This window comes from Choristoneura fumiferana, chromosome 3 (genome assembly GCF_025370935.1).
Source record: "Choristoneura fumiferana chromosome 3, NRCan_CFum_1, whole genome shotgun sequence".
Taxonomy (NCBI): domain Eukaryota; kingdom Metazoa; phylum Arthropoda; class Insecta; order Lepidoptera; family Tortricidae; genus Choristoneura; species Choristoneura fumiferana.
This window is the reverse complement of record NC_133474.1, coordinates 13,673,068-13,695,803: the sequence shown is the minus strand read 5'-3', so window position 1 is coordinate 13,695,803 and position 22,736 is coordinate 13,673,068. Positions and strand designations below refer to the sequence as shown.

At 36.2% G+C, this 22,736-nt stretch overlaps 1 protein-coding gene across 2 annotated transcripts in view; it reads left to right on the top strand.

The window, feature by feature from the left end:
- Lim3 (Lim3 homeobox protein) overlaps positions 1–22,736 on the top strand; it is an 81,073-nt gene that overhangs the window by 11,366 nt on the left and 46,971 nt on the right. The window contains exon 2 of one of the 2 annotated variants that reach the window (XM_074085719.1): positions 12,320–12,340. The exons of the other annotated variant lie outside the window; for it this stretch is intronic. Coding sequence (XP_073941820.1) covers positions 12,320–12,340 — 21 coding nt within the window. The remainder of the gene's footprint in view (positions 1–12,319; positions 12,341–22,736) is intronic. 2 annotated transcript variants of the gene reach the window in all.

Sequence of the window (22,736 nt, the reverse complement as noted above, 5' to 3'; positions counted from 1 at the left end):
CAATCCCACACGTGACGCAAATGTCAAAGTTCTCAAAGGATCTCACGTTACGAGTACTAGCACCAACTAAATACTCGTAAGTAAGATTTTTATATTACAGAAACTCCCATTCATCGTTGTCCGTCTGTGTGAATGAAGTGTGAAAACTTATTAAAACCTATAGATTTTTTTCCAATAACTAAAAATTAATAAGCAAGAAGGGAGCTCTCAGGGCACGAGTCAAAGAAATAAATCCTTTAATCTATGATTGCCATAGTAATATTAAGTATGAAGTATTTATAATTATAAAATAGATTTTTTGCTGTCTTTTAAAGGCCAATGTGAAAATTACAGTTATATCGCATACAAAAACTGTCATTTGATTGTGATCGCAAGTGTCAGAAACGTTAAACAATACGGTCTCAGAGGTCATATTGCCTAACATTAACACTCACGATCACAATGAAATGAAAGATTTTGTATGCGAAAACTTTCATTTGATTGCGATCGCGAGCGCCAGCTTAGAAACGTTAGGCACGCCTCTGATGCCGGTTGTCTAACTCTAACGCACTGTCATTCGCGATCGCATTTGCCATCTCTTTTTACCCTCGGCTTATATCGTGTGAGAAAAGAAGTGGTGAAAACGATTGTGATTTCGAGTGTATTGGACAATAAGGCCTCTGTATTTATCGTAATAATATAAAGCAATCGTTATAACTATGTTAATTATATTGGTTCTTTCGCAAAATAAGCATTTTAAATACTCACATTAGGTATATTTATTAATAAGCATTATAACAATAGTTATTCCGAGTAAGCACACGGAATTATATTTTTAGGGTTCCGGAGCCAAAATGGCAAAAACGGAACCCTTATAGTTTCGCCATGTCTGTCTGTCTGTCTGTCTGTCTGTCCGTCCGCGGCTTTGCTCAGGGATAATCAATGCTAGAATACTTACTGTAATTTTGCACGAATAAGTATGTATGTTAACTATGCCGACAAAATAGTACAATCAAAATTTCAAAAAACATTTTTTTTGGTGTACGTAGACGTAAAGTGGGGTGTTTTTTTTCTCATCCAACCTTGTAGTGTAGCATATCGTTGGATAGGTATTTTGGGGGTTGCTCGAACGATTTTTCGATTCAGTGATTTGTTTGCAAAATATTCAACTTTAAAGTGCAAATTTTCATTAAAATCAAGCGTCCGTCCCGCCCCTCTAAAATCTAAACCGGTGGGTGTAAAAATTTGAAATAATTCAGAATGGTAGTAAGTATGTATATGAAACTTTCAATGAAAACTATAACGGCTAAGTTTGCTTGAGAATTATTAGTAGGTAGTTTAAGAGTAAATAGCAGCCTAAGGTATAAAATATACCTAAACTTGGAAGATTCCGTATAAAATACGAAATCCTTATAAAAATATTACTTAATTTTTTCGTAATGGCTACGGAACCCTATTTTGGGCGTGTCCGACACGCTCTTGGCCGGTTTTATATTCTTATTACTTGAGGATTGAAATCCCGAAAACAAACAACATATTTATCTATAATTGTTGGATTTGCTCTACCTAACCGTATGCAATTCATCTTAATCGATTCTGGGTATTACTAGTACATATTTTTTGGCTTTGTTTTTTGCACCGAAATTATGCTTTGGCTTGACTTGCAAAAAATATACCTTGTCAAATTGAGAATCTGCTCTTTTTTGAAGTCCACTTAAAACACCAGACCGCATCTCAATTGTGATATATTAACTGCACTTAATAAATAAAATAATACACTATAATAGAATTAAAGATAGTGTTGACATATTTTTATTTTTTCACAAATACAGGCAATATTACGTGTAGGTTAGCGTGTATTGTGGAGGACTGGGCTGCAAGAGGGCGGAGGGTAGACAGGGGTGTTCTGTAATCAAGAAGAGTACACGCGTCCCTAGGCACCACCCCTCCCCACCTCCTGAAACCACCTAGAGGGCAATGCCTCAAACCTCTATTGACTTACTGCTTGAATAAAGAAATATTTTTACGTTTCTTTTGTTGTATGGAAATCCACCGCAAGACTTGCGGACTGAAAGTACAGAAAAAGCCTAACTTACTTTTGTTTAAAATGTTTGCTTTTTTATTGGGTGTTACGAAAAGTCATAAAAATATTCAATGAAGTACTTATTTTATAGCATCTTAGACAAAACTGATGGTAAGAAACAACCTGCTCAGGAGTCACGGGTGATACCGAATTTTTAGATACAGTAGGGAATGTATCGACGATCGAACGTTACGTATCGATGATTTAATACGTCTACTTCGAGTAGTAAGCGAATGTTTGATAAAAACTTACACTAGAGCCGGTGGACCCCTTATTTATTTTGACCACCAAATAAATTTTAAATAAATTGTATAATGGATAAACAAATTCATTTGAAATATTCTTTCAATTTCATAGCAAAACCGAATTAATTACTTAAATTTGTTTTTTCCAAATTTTGTTCTGGAATAGCAAACAATGCGTCCGAGAAAACTGTCCAGCATCGCGAAAAAAATAGCATAAATTTTGCCATGGGAATTTATTGTAACACTTTTTTGAACTTGTTTTAAATGTAGAAGATAACAAGGTGTAGGAATAATTATGAAAAATAAATTTCTTATCTACAAAAAAAAACGAAGTAAACATACACATGTCTGTACCTATGAGTAGGTTAGTAATAGGAATGGGTAATCGTTTAAAATGAAATCGCTTAGTAATCCACATTTGTGCTAACAATCGGACTTGTAATGCGCGGCTTTTGTGGAACAACAAAAGTGAACCTGTCGGTCGTCCGTTTGCTAGAATAGACCTATTTTAGGGTTGCGAGGGAAGCAATGACAAGCGATCCCTACAATACCGGCACAAAACCAATACAACTTTGCAGGCAGTTCCTGCTGCTTACTGCAGGAAAATCAACACTGTCACCCTGTATTAGAAGTCATCTGTGAACAAAACGTGTTTTTTCAACTCATGGCTGTTTGTACAAAAGTCGCCATGTGCAGTGGGTTGTGCCGTATGGCACTGCGCTGACAGCTACGATCATTGTACAGAAATCGACTTACTGATTTAGTTCGAATAAGTCATGCTTTAATATAAATAGCGTGACGGAGAATCATGAAACTTAACTAATTAAAGCGTTATTGTGGCAATTTAAATTGCAACATAGATGGCCACAAAGGGATTAATTATTTAACTACCTATGATCATGAGCCGAGTCAATGGTTTCCTTGTAGTCATACTTAATTTGATTAAATGCTGATATTTTTACAATCTATTACGTCAGCTACGTAGTTTTCCGTTGAGACTAGGTCACAAAAAAGACCAATCAGTCAAAGATTTTTACCATAATATCATACAGGTACTTTGAAGTTTTGGATAAGGGAGAAGACTTGTATTTTCATACTGCCTCTAAAAGATAAATGAAATAAGTAGACGAATTCTTAAAATTACTGAAATATTATATTCTCGCCCATCACGTCTAAGTTCCACAATGCCTAAATAAACAATACAGAATTTTAGAATGAAGTCCAAATACTTAGTCTGTCTCAATAATAAATTGTATAATGGATAAACAAATTCATTTGAAATATTCTTTCAATTTCATAGCAAAACCGAATTAATTACTTAAATTTGTTTTTTCCAAATTTTGTTCTGGAATAGCAAACAATGCGTCCGAGAAAACTGTCCAGCATCGCGAAAAAAATAGCATAAATTTTGCCATGGGAATTTATTGTAACACTTTTTTGAACTTGTTTTAAATGTAGAAGATAACAAGGTGTAGGAATAATTATGAAAAATAAATTTCTTATCTACAAAAAAAAACGAAGTAAACATACACATGTCTGTACCTATGAGTAGGTTAGTAATAGGAATGGGTAATCGTTTAAAATGAAATCGCTTAGTAATCCACATTTGTGCTAACAATCGGACTTGTAATGCGCGGCTTTTGTGGAACAACAAAAGTGAACCTGTCGGTCGTCCGTTTGCTAGAATAGACCTATTTTAGGGTTGCGAGGGAAGCAATGACAAGCGATCCCTACAATACCGGCACAAAACCAATACAACTTTGCAGGCAGTTCCTGCTGCTTACTGCAGGAAAATCAACACTGTCACCCTGTATTAGAAGTCATCTGTGAACAAAACGTGTTTTTTCAACTCATGGCTGTTTGTACAAAAGTCGCCATGTGCAGTGGGTTGTGCCGTATGGCACTGCGCTGACAGCTACGATCATTGTACAGAAATCGACTTACTGATTTAGTTCGAATAAGTCATGCTTTAATATAAATAGCGTGACGGAGAATCATGAAACTTAACTAATTAAAGCGTTATTGTGGCAATTTAAATTGCAACATAGATGGCCACAAAGGGATTAATTATTTAACTACCTATGATCATGAGCCGAGTCAATGGTTTCCTTGTAGTCATACTTAATTTGATTAAATGCTGATATTTTTACAATCTATTACGTCAGCTACGTAGTTTTCCGTTGAGACTAGGTCACAAAAAAGACCAATCAGTCAAAGATTTTTACCATAATATCATACAGGTACTTTGAAGTTTTGGATAAGGGAGAAGACTTGTATTTTCATACTGCCTCTAAAAGATAAATGAAATAAGTAGACGAATTCTTAAAATTACTGAAATATTATATTCTCGCCCATCACGTCTAAGTTCCACAATGCCTAAATAAACAATACAGAATTTTAGAATGAAGTCCAAATACTTAGTCTGTCTCAATAGTAACTTAGTATGTACTGGCGTACCTACTAAATACGTTCATGGAAGTAGCCTGTAATTATTTTTGGCATTTCGATACGTACTATTTTTTTTTAATTAAGTAAAGAGGTTTTAGGATAAAGACGTAATGAACTTCAGACAAAAGTAAAAATAGCATACAATACTCGTATCAATATTTTGGTAGGTGCTTGCATTGAAGGTTACTGTACTATTTCTGTTACTATACTGTATGTTACTAATACTGTATGTTACTGTATGTAACAGTATGTTACTATACTGTTCAATTAGGATTATGAAATGTTTGTAATGAAAGTCGTCACGGATCACAGCGATATGTTGTTTCAGTGTGAATAACGTTTCACTCAGAGGTTACCTACTTACATTGAAATTAATTACAATTAAAACATATACTTATTGTCTATACCTTAACACTAGAAATAAACAATAACATAAAATCCTAAGCCGCCCATAAAGTCGCAAATCGAGTGATTAAACTTCTAATAGCCAATACCATTAAGTGATACATGCAACGAGCCGCGTTTGAATAATTCCACAGTATGGATACAATGTACGGCTTTCGCTAAACGGCTCCATATTTTCAAAATCCCCATAGAGCAATAATATTCAATGAGCCGGGTGAGATAGATGTATTGTGCGCGGGTAATGGGGAGCGGGATGCATGATGGAGGGACATCGGATGGCAAATCCTGGAGATTAGCGCGACGAGCGACATGTGGCCCCCCGGCACTTAGCGCCCCTCCCCGCTGCAATCCTTCATCCCCGCGACACAATTAACAACCTGTCGTATGATCTGTTCTTGGCCCAAGACCTCAAGGTTCAGTTTCTGAGCAGAAAATAAGTTTTTGTCAAACATATGATTTTTAATTCGTGCTTTTTTGCTGTGGTACTTCTCGTTGATTGTTGCTGGTATTTGCATTGACAGTGAAACTACATTTCTTTCCCAAATTAAATGTCGATACCATTAAGAGAAGTTTCCATACAAACGTAGTCCCGGTCTTATTTGAAAACAAGGCAACAGAAATAGATTAAATTTTGTAAGTATAGACTAGACGTAATTATCTATGCCTGTGGTTTTTCAGATTTTCATATTAATGTGTAATATCAGAATTACAGGAGCTCAAAAGTCGTCAAAAAAAAATATGTCAACTTTGCACGTGAATTACAGACTAATAAAGCATTTTTACAAAAATCGAAAAAACCACAGGCATAGAAAATATGAATATCTTGATTGTAAAAAATCTTTGATTTCGGGGTTATACTTTTCGTATAATATGAGGACAACGAAACCCAAAATTCAACCGCCCAAATCTTGAAAAGCCTACAGCTATCTCGATATAAATTACGGACATCGTTGCGAAATGCATGGGAGGACGGCTGCAAGTGCTTATGTCACGAGCGATAAAGACAGAAATATCCCAAACGAATACCTAACGCGGCCGCGCGGCCGGCAGGGAAACTTCTCTTAACGGTTGAGATACGAAAGTACGAAAGTCAAAGATACAATACTTATTTTGCACGGATTTTCATCATACAGCATAAATGAAGATCATGATGAAATTTTTAGGTAATTGCCGTTAAAATTAACTATAACGCCGAAATTTCAATCCAACTACCAGACCCGCGAAGCAGTAAACTAGCAGGGCTACTACGAAACTCGAAACTCGAAGTTCGTGTCGTGCGGTCCCTCTGTCACTTATACTGTTTAATACTAGAGAGAGAGGGACGGTACGATACGAACTTCGAGTTTCGAGTTTCGTAGTAGCCCTGCAGTGGTTGTATTGTGTTTGGCCAGACCTAAGTAATGGTTGATGCGTGTGAAGCCTGATTTTATTCTTGCACGGGGGCAAAGCCGCGGGCTTTAGCTAGTACAATGCAATCACTTAGTTATCAACATCAAAAGAACGTCATTGTATCATTCGACAAATTGGGTCCGCCATGAAAAGATCAAGAGGTGGGTATGAATAACAAAATGCGGGTCATTTGCAAACGTTCACAAGTAGTTCAGTCACAAGTAGCCATTATTGTTGCAGCACTTGTCATTGAACAAGTGCTTGAGCACAAAGAGAACCAGTTGCTAGTCCAGTAGTGATTTTTCTATGTTATCCATCTGAAACTCGATAAGATTTTTGGTTTTGTTCCTCTAACAGATTTTGAAGATAAACCAATAGGTATGTCAGTAGTAACGAGCAATAACGAGCAGATGATTGAACTAGTAATTACAGAAACAGGTCTCGGAGACCACTGCTGAGCACAGGCCTCCTCTCGGAATGAGAGGGCTTGGGCCGTAGTTCCCAGGAGGGCCCAGTGCGAATTGGGAACTTCACTCTCACCATTAAATTGCTTTGCAGGTTGTGCAGGTTTGCACACGATGTTTTCCTTCACCGTAAAGCTCGTGGTAAATTTGAAATTATTAAATTATTATTATTATTATTTATATAATTTCGCACATGAATTCAGAAAAACTCAGAGGTGCGAGCGGGGGTTTAATAAACAATTTAATTTAATCCACGGTTCAATTCCGTTTAACTATTTAACATTCATAGACCGGGAGATAGTGACACAAAATATTAGGTCATTTGTACCAGTATGGCGGTTCTTCAGGGGTCTAATTACGGAATGACAAAAAAGAAAATGATGGTCATAGCGCTGGTACCGGCGGCCCAATCGCGTGGGCGTTAATCGAACGTGTCGGATAAGTAACGAGTGTCGAACGATTTGTTCCACAAAAATGTTTGTATTTTCCGATAGTCGATAAAAAAAGAAGTAGGCGGTAGCGTAATGCCATACTTCTCCGGTGTGACTTACAGCCCGCCATACCGACGCGAATACATGTTCCAAGCTCTATGACATTAGACATAACCATAATTCTGAAGATCACAATCGAGTTTATAATATACGGGTGCTACCGTGTGTTACCACGTGTAAGGTCGGCGCGGGTCACTTGGGCTATTCTTCGCCAGCGAAGCGGAAAGCGCAGGAGTACAAAGCGCGAGCGCAATGCGCGTGCGTGTGCACACCGCTCAGACTATGCCATATGTCGCGCGCATTACCCTGCACCCCTCAAAGATTGATGGCGATTGACTCAATGGCACATTCAAACGTATTAAGCCATGAAAATGCTATGCACTTAGGCAAATGGGTGCGAAATTTCACTTATGATTTGTTGTTCGTAACTAGTTCAATATCACATTAAGTCCACGACGCGCCGCAGCTTCATCAACACAAGTATGACATCGGCAAGAGACCTCTATATGCGTTGTCAGTGTATCAGGATAAGTCTAAAGATCCAAATATACCGTTTTCTATGACATGTATTGTGCAAAATGTGTTTTGTTAAGTTTTATAAATGCACTGGCTTTTGCCCGAGGTTTCGCCCGCGTGGAATTCGGTTATCGCGCGCTGTTCCCTCGGGAGGTGCATTTTTCCGGGATAAAAAGTACCCAATTTCACTCTCTGGCCCATAAACTATCTCTTTATATACCAAATTAAGTATCAAGTCGATCCGTCGCTCCATTTAGACGTGATAGACGGAAAAACATACAAACACACACACTTTCGCATTTATAATATTAGTATGGATTTAATAAAATATTAGAATATCAAATTTTCCTGTCAAAAATCTTAACAATACTGATGTAAGATCCTACTTTTATTGTAAATGCAAAAGTTTGTATGTGAGTAAGTGATTATGTTTGTTACGTTCACGCTAAAACGGCTGGACGAATTTGGATGAAATTTGGTATGTAGATAGCTTAACATCTGGAATAAAACATAGGCTACTTTTTATTCCGTTATTCCCACGGGATAGGGATAAAATCTTGGAATAACAACAGCTCGGCTTAGAGTCATGAAATTTGTGACATGATTGTTTTTAATGTAACGTCAATGAAAACAACGATTTAATTTTCGGGAATTACCACAGGAATTTATAAAAATCCCGAAATTTCAATTCAGCTGCTGGATCTAATGATTTACGTGTGCGAAGCAGCGGGTAAACAGTAGTTGATCATAATTATTTCTAACGCGTAGTCACCTAGTTATAATCTATGAAGACACACTCTTATGCAAGGAAATGGAAACAAAGGCGTTTCGTAATTTCAGTACACAATACATCTTTTTATCGATGAGAACTGGCAAGAGAAATTTAAGAATAAAAACAGAAAGTAATTGCGATGAGCCGAGCCACTTGCACTTGTGTAGCGGGTTTCCGCAAAAGCCCGTTAACTCAGACGAAATAAAAAACAAAAACAGAATTTTTTGATTTACAAACTTAAGTTAGGTTAAAAGTACGTTTTTTTTATTCGACTGGATGGAAAACGAGCAAGTGGGTCTCCTGATGGTAAAAGATCACCACCGCCCATAAACATCTGCAACACCAGGGGTATTGCCGTATTGGTATTGCCGTTTACATGATACAACTAAGCACACCAGCAAAGTAGTGACAACAACTGTATTGCGAGGCGTAGTTTTACCAGCCTCACTTTGTGGTTCGTAGAAATTCTGTCTTTACTTCGAATTTTGTCTGAGCGCGTTACATTATTCTCGCTGCGTTAATCGCGAGGTAGGTCGTTTGCAGGTAGTTGAACCTTCATTTGGTCTTTAATTTACTTCATTACCTAGCTTATTTTGCCTGAGTAAATTTACTTGAGTTTGCTATTGAGATTCCCGTGGCGTGGGCAGGGTACGCTTTGAAGTGAATTGAAGCGGTCTTGTTCTTGGTGAATTAATAATATACCTAAATTTGATCTAGAAACTTTCATTACTCGAGTTTTATTTAATTTCTAGAGTAGAGTGTACTAAACATACAAATAAATTACATATAAATAAATTATTTAAAACTAACACTTAGTTGATAAGATTTTACTAACGGCAAACATGTGTATGAGTCTCATAGTTTCTTGAAATAAATTGATTATTATTATTATTATTAACAAAATACATCAACAATTCACTGAATATGTCATCGGATCATATGATCACAACATATTATTTTTGGTACTTATTCATAACGAATGTTATTCTTTCTCACAGCAGTAAAAAACGGGAGGCAACGAGAGCCTGTCATTCGTTTTGTAGGGTCGTTTTCACCCTTGTTTTACCATCAAAACACTTGGCACAAAAAGTGTAATGGAGTTTAGTAATGACCCCCTCCCGGAGGAGAGCAAATACGAACTGCGTCGACCCGCTGAGAGATGGCACTTTTGTTTTCGTATTTACGACTATTTTCATATAACTTGTGTAATAATGTGAGATAGCTTCGCGGGAAGATGAACAACAATGAAATTACACGGCTTCATCGCACAGAGAGACACAAGTTAGAAGTGCGAGATGACGTGCTTTAATTGAACCAAACAAAAAAAGAATCAATGTAAGTAAACAAACACGAGATGTAATAATAGATGTAAATCAGTTTCATATATGCGGTTGATACTGCTTTAAACAGGTTACGGCCATCGATAAATGTTATGACCAACGTTCACTGGCATAATAGTTTGCGCTAATGATACTTTCAAGCGATTAAAGATAGACGTCCCCTTATGAGACAATGGCTTGTACAGAGGTCGTATACGAATCGAATGTATGTATCATTGCCCGGGGCTGGACGAACCCCTCGATTCAATTATCACGCGGGGTTTACACTGATCTGCCATGGCGCTGGTGAAAACGATACTTGTGAGAGATTGCTTTATTGTTTTTTCTCGCGGCTAAAAAGGCACACGACCTTTGGTAAGGGTGGTAATTGAACAGCAATTTGGCGGCAAGTAGGCATGGCTTACAAAAAGTGATAGGTCAAACTTGATGGCTCGGTCAAGCATTAGGTACATGGGGCAGATATCTCTATAAAGCCAACTAAATACATTAAAATAAATACCTAATTCCCTTGGTAACGTCATAAATTGAGTACATACATACGACTTTACTGATTTATTCCACCTTTTTTTGTATAATACGTTCATACGGAAAAAAAAGAAAAGATTTAAAGATAATCAGAAAAATATGAGAAAACTGAACGACTATATATAAAGTTTCTAATATAACCCTTAGCACGTTTAATTACAAATGCTTAGCATCAATAAAATGAAATTCGGCGGTTTTTCATGTAATGTTGATGATATTTAAGATTTAATTTTTAGGGAACTCCCACATGCCCGCATGATAATATAAAAAAAGGGAACCCACGAGATTTTTAGTGAAATATCGGAATTTTAATTCAATTGCTAGATTTAACGGTATACGCGTACGAAGCCGCGGGTAAAGGCTAGTCGCTCACAGGTATGAAATAACATTTAAGAATTTATTGTATTTTAGTTACTTACTTACTTATTATTTAGTAATACAAAGAGAAAGTTCCCTCCAATAAATAAATCGGCGAGCAGGTGCGTAGGAGAGTGCGTGTGGCGAATGCTCCCGAGATTCCGCGGGAAACGTATTGTTTACCAAATTCAATTACAACTCACCGCAGACCGAATCCTCGGCTTTGATTCCAGAATAAACCACGCTAAATCAACCCGCGTGCGAAAGTTCATTGCTTTTATGTGAGCCGCAAAACATCTTTCTTTCGCGCTCCAGGCACGCTAACTTTCATTTGCAGTGAAACTGATATTTTATCTTGACGGCTGTATTATTACCTACAACACCTGGGATTTATCACGCTTAACGGAACGAGCCCTCTTGTTCTGAGAGGAGGCCTGTGCCCAGCAGTGGGACGTATATAGGCTGGGATGATTGATGAACGAAACGGGTAATAATTCCCTCGACGTTTCGGCCACATTGCAATGGCCGTGGTCATGAGCAGTCATGAGTAGACTGAAGTGCAGGGTACCTATCTAGTTTGCCCAGCAAGTCTTGTGCACTTTGTGTATTATACAAGCTTCGTAGGTACCTAGGTGGGTAAATTGTGTTACATAATCTTTTATGCCACTACTATTATAAATGCAAAAGTTTGTAACTCTGTTTGTTTGTTTGTTACCTCATCGCGTCTAAAACGCTGAACCGATTTTGATGAAATTCGGTATACAGATAGTTTGAGTCCCGGGGAAGGGCGTAGGATACTTTTTATCCCGAAAAATTGTATAGTTACCGCGGGATAGTGAAAACCGAACTCTATACGGACGGAGTCGCGGGTAACGGTTATTACTATATATGGCCAAAATTAGTATACGCTAATTAATTTACATTGAGTACCTATACGCATTAGCTTCGAACATATTCAGATGGGCAAAATGCGTACCTAATATCTAGTGTGTTTTAGATGTACATATTTACAAGGGGACGTATCTGAATATCAAAAATTAATATGTTTATCTAATCTTAAAAAGTCTATGGTCAAAATATCGAAAGTAGGGTTAGGTTAGGTTAGGTCCGATATTTTGACCTTCGGTATTTTAATTATCAAAATTTCAATTTTCGTTATTCAGATATGCGCCCATTTACAAACATGCTCTTAGATAGGTGTATTGTTTTGAGTGCCAACTCCGTACAAGTCTATCCAGTGTTCTAGATATTAGGTTGATTGATGGTTTTCCTTGTACTTAACATAAACATCTTTCTGTTCCAAAGGTCTTGTGAAAAATGGCAAAGGTATGTTTAAACTGTATTAGTTTATCTTCGTCCTCATTATATTAATGCTATGATGGATGTTACCTAGTGACTGACTATCCACTAAAATGTACGAAGCAACAACTCCATGGCTTTTACCAATTAAGTAATGGACGTCGCGGGTCGTGGAGCCGATCGATGCCCTGTTAAAGCCAACGACAATATTTTGTAATTTCTTTACAATTATATAACATGATATAGTTACTGTTTAAACTTACGATGTGAAATTTCAATGAATTGGTAGTACAGCTATTGGTTGGTAGTACATGTAGGTATTGGGAGAAATAGAGTCGTATCAGATATTTATGCACGCTTTTTGTGTCAGATACTGGTGCTGGTGACTGTACCTCTTGTTTTGATAAAAATTGTTCATACCTAGTAAATACTTGTAAGCATTGGAAGCATAAAGACATTTTGATATCGAAAAAGTTGTCAAAATGTAATAACTATACTTAACGTATTTATGTGTTGTAAACGCCAAATATTAATCAAAAATTTTTTTTGTATTGTTATGAGTATTATTTATTACTGACAAAAAATAGTTAGAGACTCAGTGACAGTACCGTGGCCCATTAGATGACACTAATTCCGTCAATATTGTACCTACATGATACGTATACTATAGTGCAATTAAGTTTAATAAACCAAATAATATAATAATATTGCGGGCAACCGCTGGATGCAAGTGGCGGCGAGTTGCCGTTCACTGTGGCGTTCTAAGGGGGAGGCTTTTGTTTAGGCTTTTGTTAAAATAAAAGAAAAACAAATTTCCCTAATCCTTGCACTACTTGGAAAAAGTTCTTTCCCTCATGTGTTATGACAGAAAGCGTATCACAAGCTTGACTGCGGATTTTGGGGAAGCGCCATTTGCGTTGATTATGCCACATGCCAATCATACCTGATTTTATATCATTTGCTCAGATCAAATTGGAGTTTGAAGGGTTTGTTAAAGCTATTTAGGGTGCTACGCTACTACATACGAGGGTAGATCGAATGCTTACATAATTGTTCATTTATTTGCAGATACATTTTAATTTTATTTTCAAACAGAGTAGTTGTCGTATTAAGTAATGCAAAAAATACGTCAGGAAAATTAGTCCTAAAGCAATGTTGCAATAACCACATAAACCATATTTCGTCATAATGCTTTATTTAAATTTCCCTTTAGCTTCCAAGTAAATTCTTGACAAACAGGATAGAGGTAACGCATGTAAATTAACTTAAGTCAGTGTTGTTAAGTGTGCCATGATATTTATTTATTTATACTCTAGTAGTAGTACACAGGAGATTAAATAATGAATGAATTAAATAAACGAAGTGTTGTACAAAATGAAAGCAATTTTGGCGAATATAAAAATACAGATTATAATTATATATTACATTATCATAATCTCTCATCATTATGTTTGGAAAAAATATATGAATATATTCATTATAGTCACGCGACTAATGATGTTATTATTTTTCTGACTAAATATTAGTACCCTGCAATTGATGGCTGTTTCTCTTCACTATTTTGCAACACTGCAATACAATAAAATCTCATTTGCATAGTTCTTATCTCATCTAAAGAAAATGTGGTCTTACATTACTGATAAACATTTCAACAAAAACACTAGAAAATGATCTTAAATGTTATTAAATATTAAATAACAGTGACTTTACACACAGAATAGATGATAGTACATTATCTACATTGTATCGTATAATTAATGACTGCCGTGTTATGTAACAGTAACCCATTAATGGAATGTCCTAACATATGGCGCAAGTCATCTAATCACCTATTTATTGCGCGATGGGATTATAATTACCACTTGGAAATAAAACAATAGGGAGCGTTTACCCACAACTAAAGGTACGTACAATACGTCCTTGCGCGCTCAAAAAGTATTATATGTAATTTTTACTAGTCAAACTGAAATTAATTAAACGCATTTACCAGACTACTGGTCGTGATCAGTTTCAAATGGGCCCAAAAAACAATAAAAGCCACTAAAGTCTATCTTATAAGGCATATTCTGGTATGATGGCCACTGAAGTATTATTAGGTAATGTTAACTGGGTCCTAGTGGAAACAAAACCTATAGGTAGGTTAACAGAAATTTGTAATTCGGTATAAAAACGGTATAAAGGTAGCTGTCATAGCACAACAAAGGGCACAAGCACAACCTATAAGAAAGTCTGAAAATCTAAATTTCTTATCCCTATCATCTAAATCAACTTTCATTGCATATTTTTCCTAGGGAATAGGCTCAGCGGGTAACACTCTTTCCCGACCCGGACAATACCGACATGGAAATACCGACCCTGTTTTTCGTGTACACGCCCATAGAAGCTCATGTCAGTTTCTATGGGCGTGTACACAAAAAACAGGGCCGGTATTTCTATGACGGTATTATCATAGTAAAATAGGTATTATCCGGGCCGGGAAAGAGTGTCACCCGGCTCAGCTAACATTGGATATTCATAGATACTTACAGATTTGTACGGAACTCTTGGTGCACGAACCCGATTCGCACTTGGCCGATTTTCATCGCGGTTCGGGGTAATTTGAGAACTATAGAGATATCACAATACATTATGAGGCAAAAGTCACATTTTTTATTTATAAACTGCAGTCTCTAGCTAGCTCTTCAACTTAGAATCCTTTGTCAAAGGATTAAAAGGCTTTTTAATTTTTAACCGACTTGAAAAACGGAGAAGGTTATCAATTCGGTGGTTTTTTTATGTTTGTTATTTCAGAACTCCGTCATTTATAAACCGGTTTGAATTTTTTTTTTGCGTTCGTCTATGAATGTCTTCTTATTAGATCCCATAAGCATCAAATCAGGATCTGATGATTGGATCTTAAGGAAATCGAGGGAACTCTTTAAATGTTGTAGGGACACCTATAGTAAATTGGATATATTTATTTGCTTTTGAAAAATCATCATTGATTAAGTGGAACTGGTGATGAAGTCCACAGTTGACCATCGGTCCAGTCCACAGTTACTATATACTCAATATACAAGTATGTCACGGGTTGAATTTTAATTACTTTAACACAGTTGCTAAGCAATATATGCTCCTCGTAATGCTTAAGGTAAAACGGGTGGTGAAGCACCAGGATTCCTCAATAATGAACGTCTCTGCATCGGAAAAAGCAATATTTCGTAAAAGGTGACGAGCAGTTGATATTAAACTATTGTACCTACCTTAGATTATTTATACTAAAAAGTGTGAAAAATAATTTATAACAAAAAATTTAACCGACTACAAAAAACCATGAAAATAATTTTCTATCAGTCTGAAGTCGGTCGGTGCCTCAGCACGAGCCAGCAGGAGTGATTGAAGCCCAACATATAGGTACTGCGTAGGTGAGGTAGATGACTATAGGTCCACTCCTGCTGGGTCGTGCTGAGGCCTCGACCGACTTCAGAATAGTAGAAAATTATTTTCATTATTTTTTGTAAAAAAAAAGAAAAAAAGAAGAGAAGTAGCAATAACAGCTCTGAGAGATTTAGTTTACTTATCTAAAATACAATTTGAGCAGTAACAGTATAATTCTGTGTGGTTACTTAAATTTACCCTTCATCTTGTTATCATTCTTGACATGTTATGTGCTGGTGTATAAATATTATTATATTAAAATTCAATTAATATTATAAACTCGGCTAAAAATGGTAGTGACGATAGGTACGTATAATTTTAATTTAGGTATAAAGAGTTATTAAAAGCAAACAAGGAAGCGATAACAGATACTTAGGTAAGCACTTTATTTACCTACTTTATATGGGCGTCGAATGTGATCGAATATCGTTTAAGTGTGTTTTATTTAGACTTTTAGCATGTATCTTGTACTAGTATAGCGACTATCAAGCCTTTAATACCTATATGTATTAGGTTTTAAAGATCGAATAATGTTATATTAACTCACTTCAAGTTTGTTAAGGAGATAGGTAGGTACATAAAACCGTCATTTTTTTTGCATTATTTACAGTACATTTTTGCTCTACATATGAACTGGCAAACATGGTATTTGAAAAATTGATTGCGTAACAAAATTGTCGTTTGTAAAAAGTTTTTCCATTATTCATTACAAATTGTAGTAGTTATAAGTACTTCCGCAGTTTTTAGACCAATCCCATCAGAACTGTACTACTTTGTTTATAAGTAGATAAAACGAAACACTTAGGTGTATAGCTTAGAGAGCACTACGTGCAGCTAGCAGATATATACCTACTTACTTATTATCTTAATGTAAGTATATAGATGAATAATAAATAAACAAAAACAAGCCAATTTTCATACAACGTTGTTCCCTGCAGAGTAGTTGAATCGAATGTGCTAGAGTCTAAAGCAAAGATATCTACTTACCAATACCCAATATGTCAACCGAAAAAACAGAGAAATAATTACTAAATTCACAAACGGGTCCTATAATGAAAACATCCAATCTTGTAGACATAGATAAGCCAGCATTTGGCTGAATAACGGTACCTGGAATAAACAAAAATAAAATTGATGACTTCATGGACTCAGTAGTCGTAAAACACATCGTTGGTTTTGATTGGAAATGGTTCGCGTGTGCGATATTATCTTGGTTAAGGGCGAGGCGCCATCTGGCGGGCAGATGCGCTGACGTCACGCGAAGCCCCGCGCTAGGGCTTCGCGCACGCGCCTCTCACAGCACAGCTGACCCATCCTGATTTACTCATACTTCAGCCTTTTATGACATCCTGGCACTCGAGTAACTTAATAAGGCTTTGATCAAGGCTGTAAGCAAAGTTAAACCAGATTTCTTAGATAGACGTAAATCGAAAAGATATTTTTTTCACACATCTATATTTTACATGATTTTTTAAAATGCTAATAACATCTTTGACCAAATAGGAAACTTAGTATTAAAGGAATAGGTACCTACTTCACATGCCATTTTAGATTCATATACTTCATTTTCAATTCAAGACTCTTGGCACTCAGTATTACAAGTTTTCCTAGGGACAACAATAACAAAGTTAGTAACAAGTGCTACTCTAAAATTATATTATGTTTTAAAAATGCATAAAATATGAACCAAGAAATCGAAAAAATATAGAGCATTGCCACCACGAGCATTTGACCACGTACCGCATTGCTTATAATAGTTGCTCTTTTCTTTTTCTTATGTTTTGTAAACTGTGCAATTTTATGAGTCAAACAAAACTTTATTTCTTTCCATTCAAATATTTATCACAGCAGATTATAAGAATGTTGTAGATAAGGTATATGTATTTAAGTATGTATCTATATCTATATAATTATATTTATCCGTTGCTTAGTACCCATAACACAAGCTTTGCTAAGCTTACTTTGGGACTAGGTCAATTGGTGTAAATTGTCCCGTGATATTTATTTATTATTATTATTATAAGTAAAAGGTAAAGTCAAGTCAATCATGTCAAATACTTACCATCAGTATCATCACTGCCTCTTGCATGTTAATTAGCACATACGACTGGACGTTATCATTACACATTATTTTTATCTTAGAATTTATCACGTATATCTGCAACAATAACCTTAGTGGCTCAAGAATAATAGGCAGGTGTTAGCACGCGACCAGCAAGGGGTACAAGGGCACGGAGTTGACTTTAATCATGGCGTTACTTGCTTCAAGCCGAGGACGCGGCACATCGCCTAGGTCATGAGCATGTCTAACAATGATTAAGTGAATATCTTGCGACGTTAGAGTTAAATATAAATTTTATGTTTTTAGTTAAATAAATGAAAAAAATGAAAATGCAATTATTTATTTCGGATACCAATTTTGAGCTATTAAATATCCATAATATACATATATATAAAGGGGTAGAAATTTAATTTAGTTAATTTGACTGACTTACGGTGGTTACATATTTGAATATCGAAAGTTAGAATATCGATGTTCAAAATATCGAAAATTAAAATAAGGAAAGTTTATATTGTCGAATGGTTAGATAACCTACGTCCAATATAGCGTTGGTGTTGCAGGTGTCTATGGGCGGTGGTGATCTCTTACCATCAGGAGACCCACTTGCTCGTTTGCCATCCAGTCAAATAAGAGTAAAAAAAATATACGCATTTTATGTTTATTTAGGTAACATGAGCAAAAATCTTTTAGAGTAACTCAAAGATAATTCGTCTTCTAATACGTAACTGTTCAACATATTTGAATATAGATTAACCGGTTGTTCGTAGATATAATATTACTTTGGTAACATTTTGTAATTTGTTTATTTTTATGAAAACATTTTTTAATAATTTAAAAATAACTATTGGGAAATGGAGCTGAAAAATGTGTGTGAAGTGCCCTTGATTTGAGACCTTTTTAGAGTTCTGTGGCCAAAGGGTGAAAAACGGGACCAATATTACTAAGATCACTGTCCGTCTGTCTGTCTGTAAATAGGCTGTATCTCATGAACCGTGATAGTTAGACAGTTGAAGTTTTCACAGATGATGTATTTCTGCTGCCGCTATAACAACAAATACTAAAAGATGAATAAAATATTTTTTTAAGGGGGCTCCCATACAACAAACGTGTTTTTTTTTGCCGTTTTTGCTCGATATTAATAACGGCAACCGGCAATTGCTTGAAATATTCATTCGCGTTCAAAATAAATAATTAAATTAAAACAAAATAAATATTTAAGGGGGATATTTTTGCAAATGTCTAATGTTGTATAGGTATGGAACCTTTCGTGCGGGGGAGTACGACTCTCACTTGGCCGTTTTTTAATTTTTCCCGTGAGAAGCCGGGGCGGGTCGTTAGTTAAATTATATTCACGTCGCAATTACTGGCTTCGTATTTACAAGCTCACAAGCTTTAAACCCAACAACAAACAAGGTTAAAAACCTAAGTATACTCTAGGTTGGCAACGCATCTGCAATACCCCTGGTGTTGCACATGTCTATGGGCGGTGGTGATCTCTTATCATCAGGAGACTCACTTGCTCGTTTTCCATTCAGTAGAATAAAAAAAAAATAGCTATTGCATACTTCGAGGCCTGCCTATATGCAATAATGATAAAGGGACGAATATACTATTAAAACCCGACGCCATGCCACGCTTGCGACACGCCGTTCAACGCGTGTCAGTACTAATCAGTACCATAAGCCCAGTTTAGACTTGCAAGAAAAATCGTACAAGTTGCATTACATTGCAAGGCCGTAAAGCCAACGAGTTTGTAGAGGGCAATCGAGCGCCGCAATGTGCAACTTGCACGATTTTTCTTGCATGTCTAAACTTGGCTTTATGTTTATTATGGTCAGTTGCAGAGAAAAACATGCGTCGGACGACGTGGCGTGGCGTCGCGTTTTAAAGTATGTTTCCGCCTTAATAATTAAGCTAAACAAGTAATGAGGTTTACTTAATTAAACAACAATTTTAAGCATCAGATGAGAATTTCGATTAATTTGTTCTGTGACTAGACCGTGTAAAACGGTCTACTTAGATATTTTATTCAATGCAGTATAATTACTGCAAGGAGTTTTAGTAAGTAATGGACAAGTTTCGAGTAAGGCAGCATAACTAAACGCGACGTTGCGCGGCCGGCATGCGCGTGCGATTCGATTTCAGCTACTGGAGACCACGGCCTGCGAAGCCGCTAAGGAGTTGTCTTGATTGTTAAGTAACTTAGAAAGTGATTTGTATGGTGCTTTTTTTAATATAATTTACATGTACTTGACATTCCTGAACATTATTTTATATACTAGTGTGTATTTAATACAATCTTTTTGATTTCACACGACGCACGTGATTAGACCCTTATTCGAAATGATCTAAGAAATTACATTTTGTATCGCTTGGCGTGGTGTTTTTGTTATTAAGACCAACAATACCTCGAGCTTTTAAATTATTAAAAAATGTTTTCATAAAAATAAACAAATTAAAAAATGTTACCAAAGTAATATTATATCTACGAACAACCGGTTAATCTATGTTCAAATATGTTGATCAGTTACGTATTAGAAGACGAATTATCTTTGAGTTATTCTACAAGATTTTTGCTCATATTACCTAAATAAACATAAAATGCGTATATTTTTTTTATTTTTATTTGACTGGATGGCAAACGAGCAAGTGGGTCTCCTGATGGTAAGAGATCACCACCGCCCATAGACACCTGCAACACCAGGGGGATTGCAGATGCGTTGCCAACCTAAAGGCCTAAGATGGGATACATCAAGTGCCAGTAATTTCACCGGCTGTCTTACTCTACACACCGAAACACAACAGTGCAAGCTCTGCTGCTTCACGGCAGGATTAGCGAGCAAGATGGTGGTAGCAATCCGGGCGGACCATGCACAAGGGCCTACCACCTGCAAAAAAAGCCTTGCCTTTCTAAAAAGCTCGAGTCCTTTAACTACTATAGACACACACACATTTAAGTTAGGTACGCACCCACCCCGCCGCCAGACCTAAATACTTAGTAGAATTTGTGAAAGATTAAAATTTTTTTGGTGTCAGTTATGTCAACCCAAATCTGATAATCCTGTCCACAGCCTCCCAACCTCATAGCAAGTTAAGAATATTACCGTAGATTTTTTGGTACAATCAGCATCCACCCTTATGTTGCTCAGCTCAAGCAGGTCGCTTTCTTCTTAATGTACCTCATTAACCGACAAAAACGCGTCTGTTAAAATAAAACAATGTCGTTCGCTATTGTTAACTTGATTCCCACTCATACCGCATACCACGTATTTCTTTATTGGATGTGAATGAAAGTTTTGTCGTCTCTAGTAAATTTTCAGTGCCCCTGCTAAGAAAGGTCTTCTCTCAGAATGTACAGGGGTTGTTCTGACGTTTCCACGCGAGTCTAGTGCGGATTACTAAATTCTTTCCTTCGCAGGTATTATTAACAGATTTGTTCACAATGTCTTTCTTTATAGAGTAAAGCTGACGGGAAGCTTCAAATGTAATTTTGCACAAAATAAAAAAAAACGAATTAGGGTATCATGGTTTAAAGTTATGTAGGCATCTCCAATCATGCTCCGCAAAGTACCCGCAAATCTTTCGCTTGGAGAGTCACTTATAATAAATTGATAAACAAATAGTCGGAGCGCAGTTATTGTTGATGTTTGTTCTGTACACAAATTTCCCCAGTTGGTACCCTCGCGGGGGGTTGAACGCGCGCAAATATACCGAGATCAAAGAACCGAAGTGCTTCAACACGAATGGCTTGTCGAAGTGTTGTTTCGGATAATCTTTAAGAGATTGTTTTGACCATTTTTTAAATATTATTTAAAATCTTAAAACATGTAATAGTATCACCTAGTGTATTCCTTTGTAGGATTTTTTTGATTTACGCGATATTTTTGTATTTTGGTTCTTTTCTTTTGTACAATAAAGAGTTTACATATTTATCCGTGGTAGGTATTTATATTATATTTTCTATGAAATAAGCAATTGGTTACTAAATATGGTACCTACTATAAAAAATGTTTTTTTTTAATGAGAATTCATTTATTTAAATGTTAAAAATGTTGTTATGATAACATAAACAGTTTATATGATGAATATGTATGTAGCAACATAGGAATGGACAAAATGGCAGTCTTAATAGTAATTTATCTAAGTCAATTTTCCAAGGAGTTCTACGAATTATTTAAATACGGTCATCACGAACATACATAGGTACTTACACACTGGTCAAACAAGAGTTGTGTCGCGTTAGTGATATATAAAATCACTTAGACTGATACCTATGATGGAGAGATCAAGTCTCTGTTAGATAGCCAAAAACGCGCCTTTTGCATGTTATCGACTGGTATTCATTGGTTTGGCTGGTTTCCTGACCGCGCGAGGTTTGGTTTTCGTTGTTTGCCAAATATATTATATCGTTATTGACACAGTGCGATCATTAATACAGACGAGGGCCCATTTATTAATTTTAATAAGTGGGGTGACTCGCAGTTCGAAGGGGCGACGACGTCCGCCAAGTTTGTTTTATTAGTTTAGATTTTATGTTTTATGTAGTCTTTATTCAGTTATCAAGGTTGGGAGATGTGATAAAAATTGTAGGTAATAAAAGTTGAAATTTATTTTAACAGAAGCGGCAAATTTTGAACATGAAACTACCGTGAGACTCACTCATATTAAATGTTATTATAACGGATAACTCAAGTCTTAAACCGAGTTTAGCTCGACATATTTCGGGCTATTTCGTAGCCCTTCCTCTCAGGAGCACGCGAACCGGCGGCGTGCGTGTTGATAGAAGCGGCAAACTGACATGAATTGTGACTTGATTTTTTCTTCACAATTTTAAATGTTACCTTATAAATCGAGAGATTATATTTCGAAGTTAGTACAAATAAAACAGTCTGTCGATAAGCGCTAATAACGACATAAAAAAATCCTGTAACTTCTCGTTTTCAT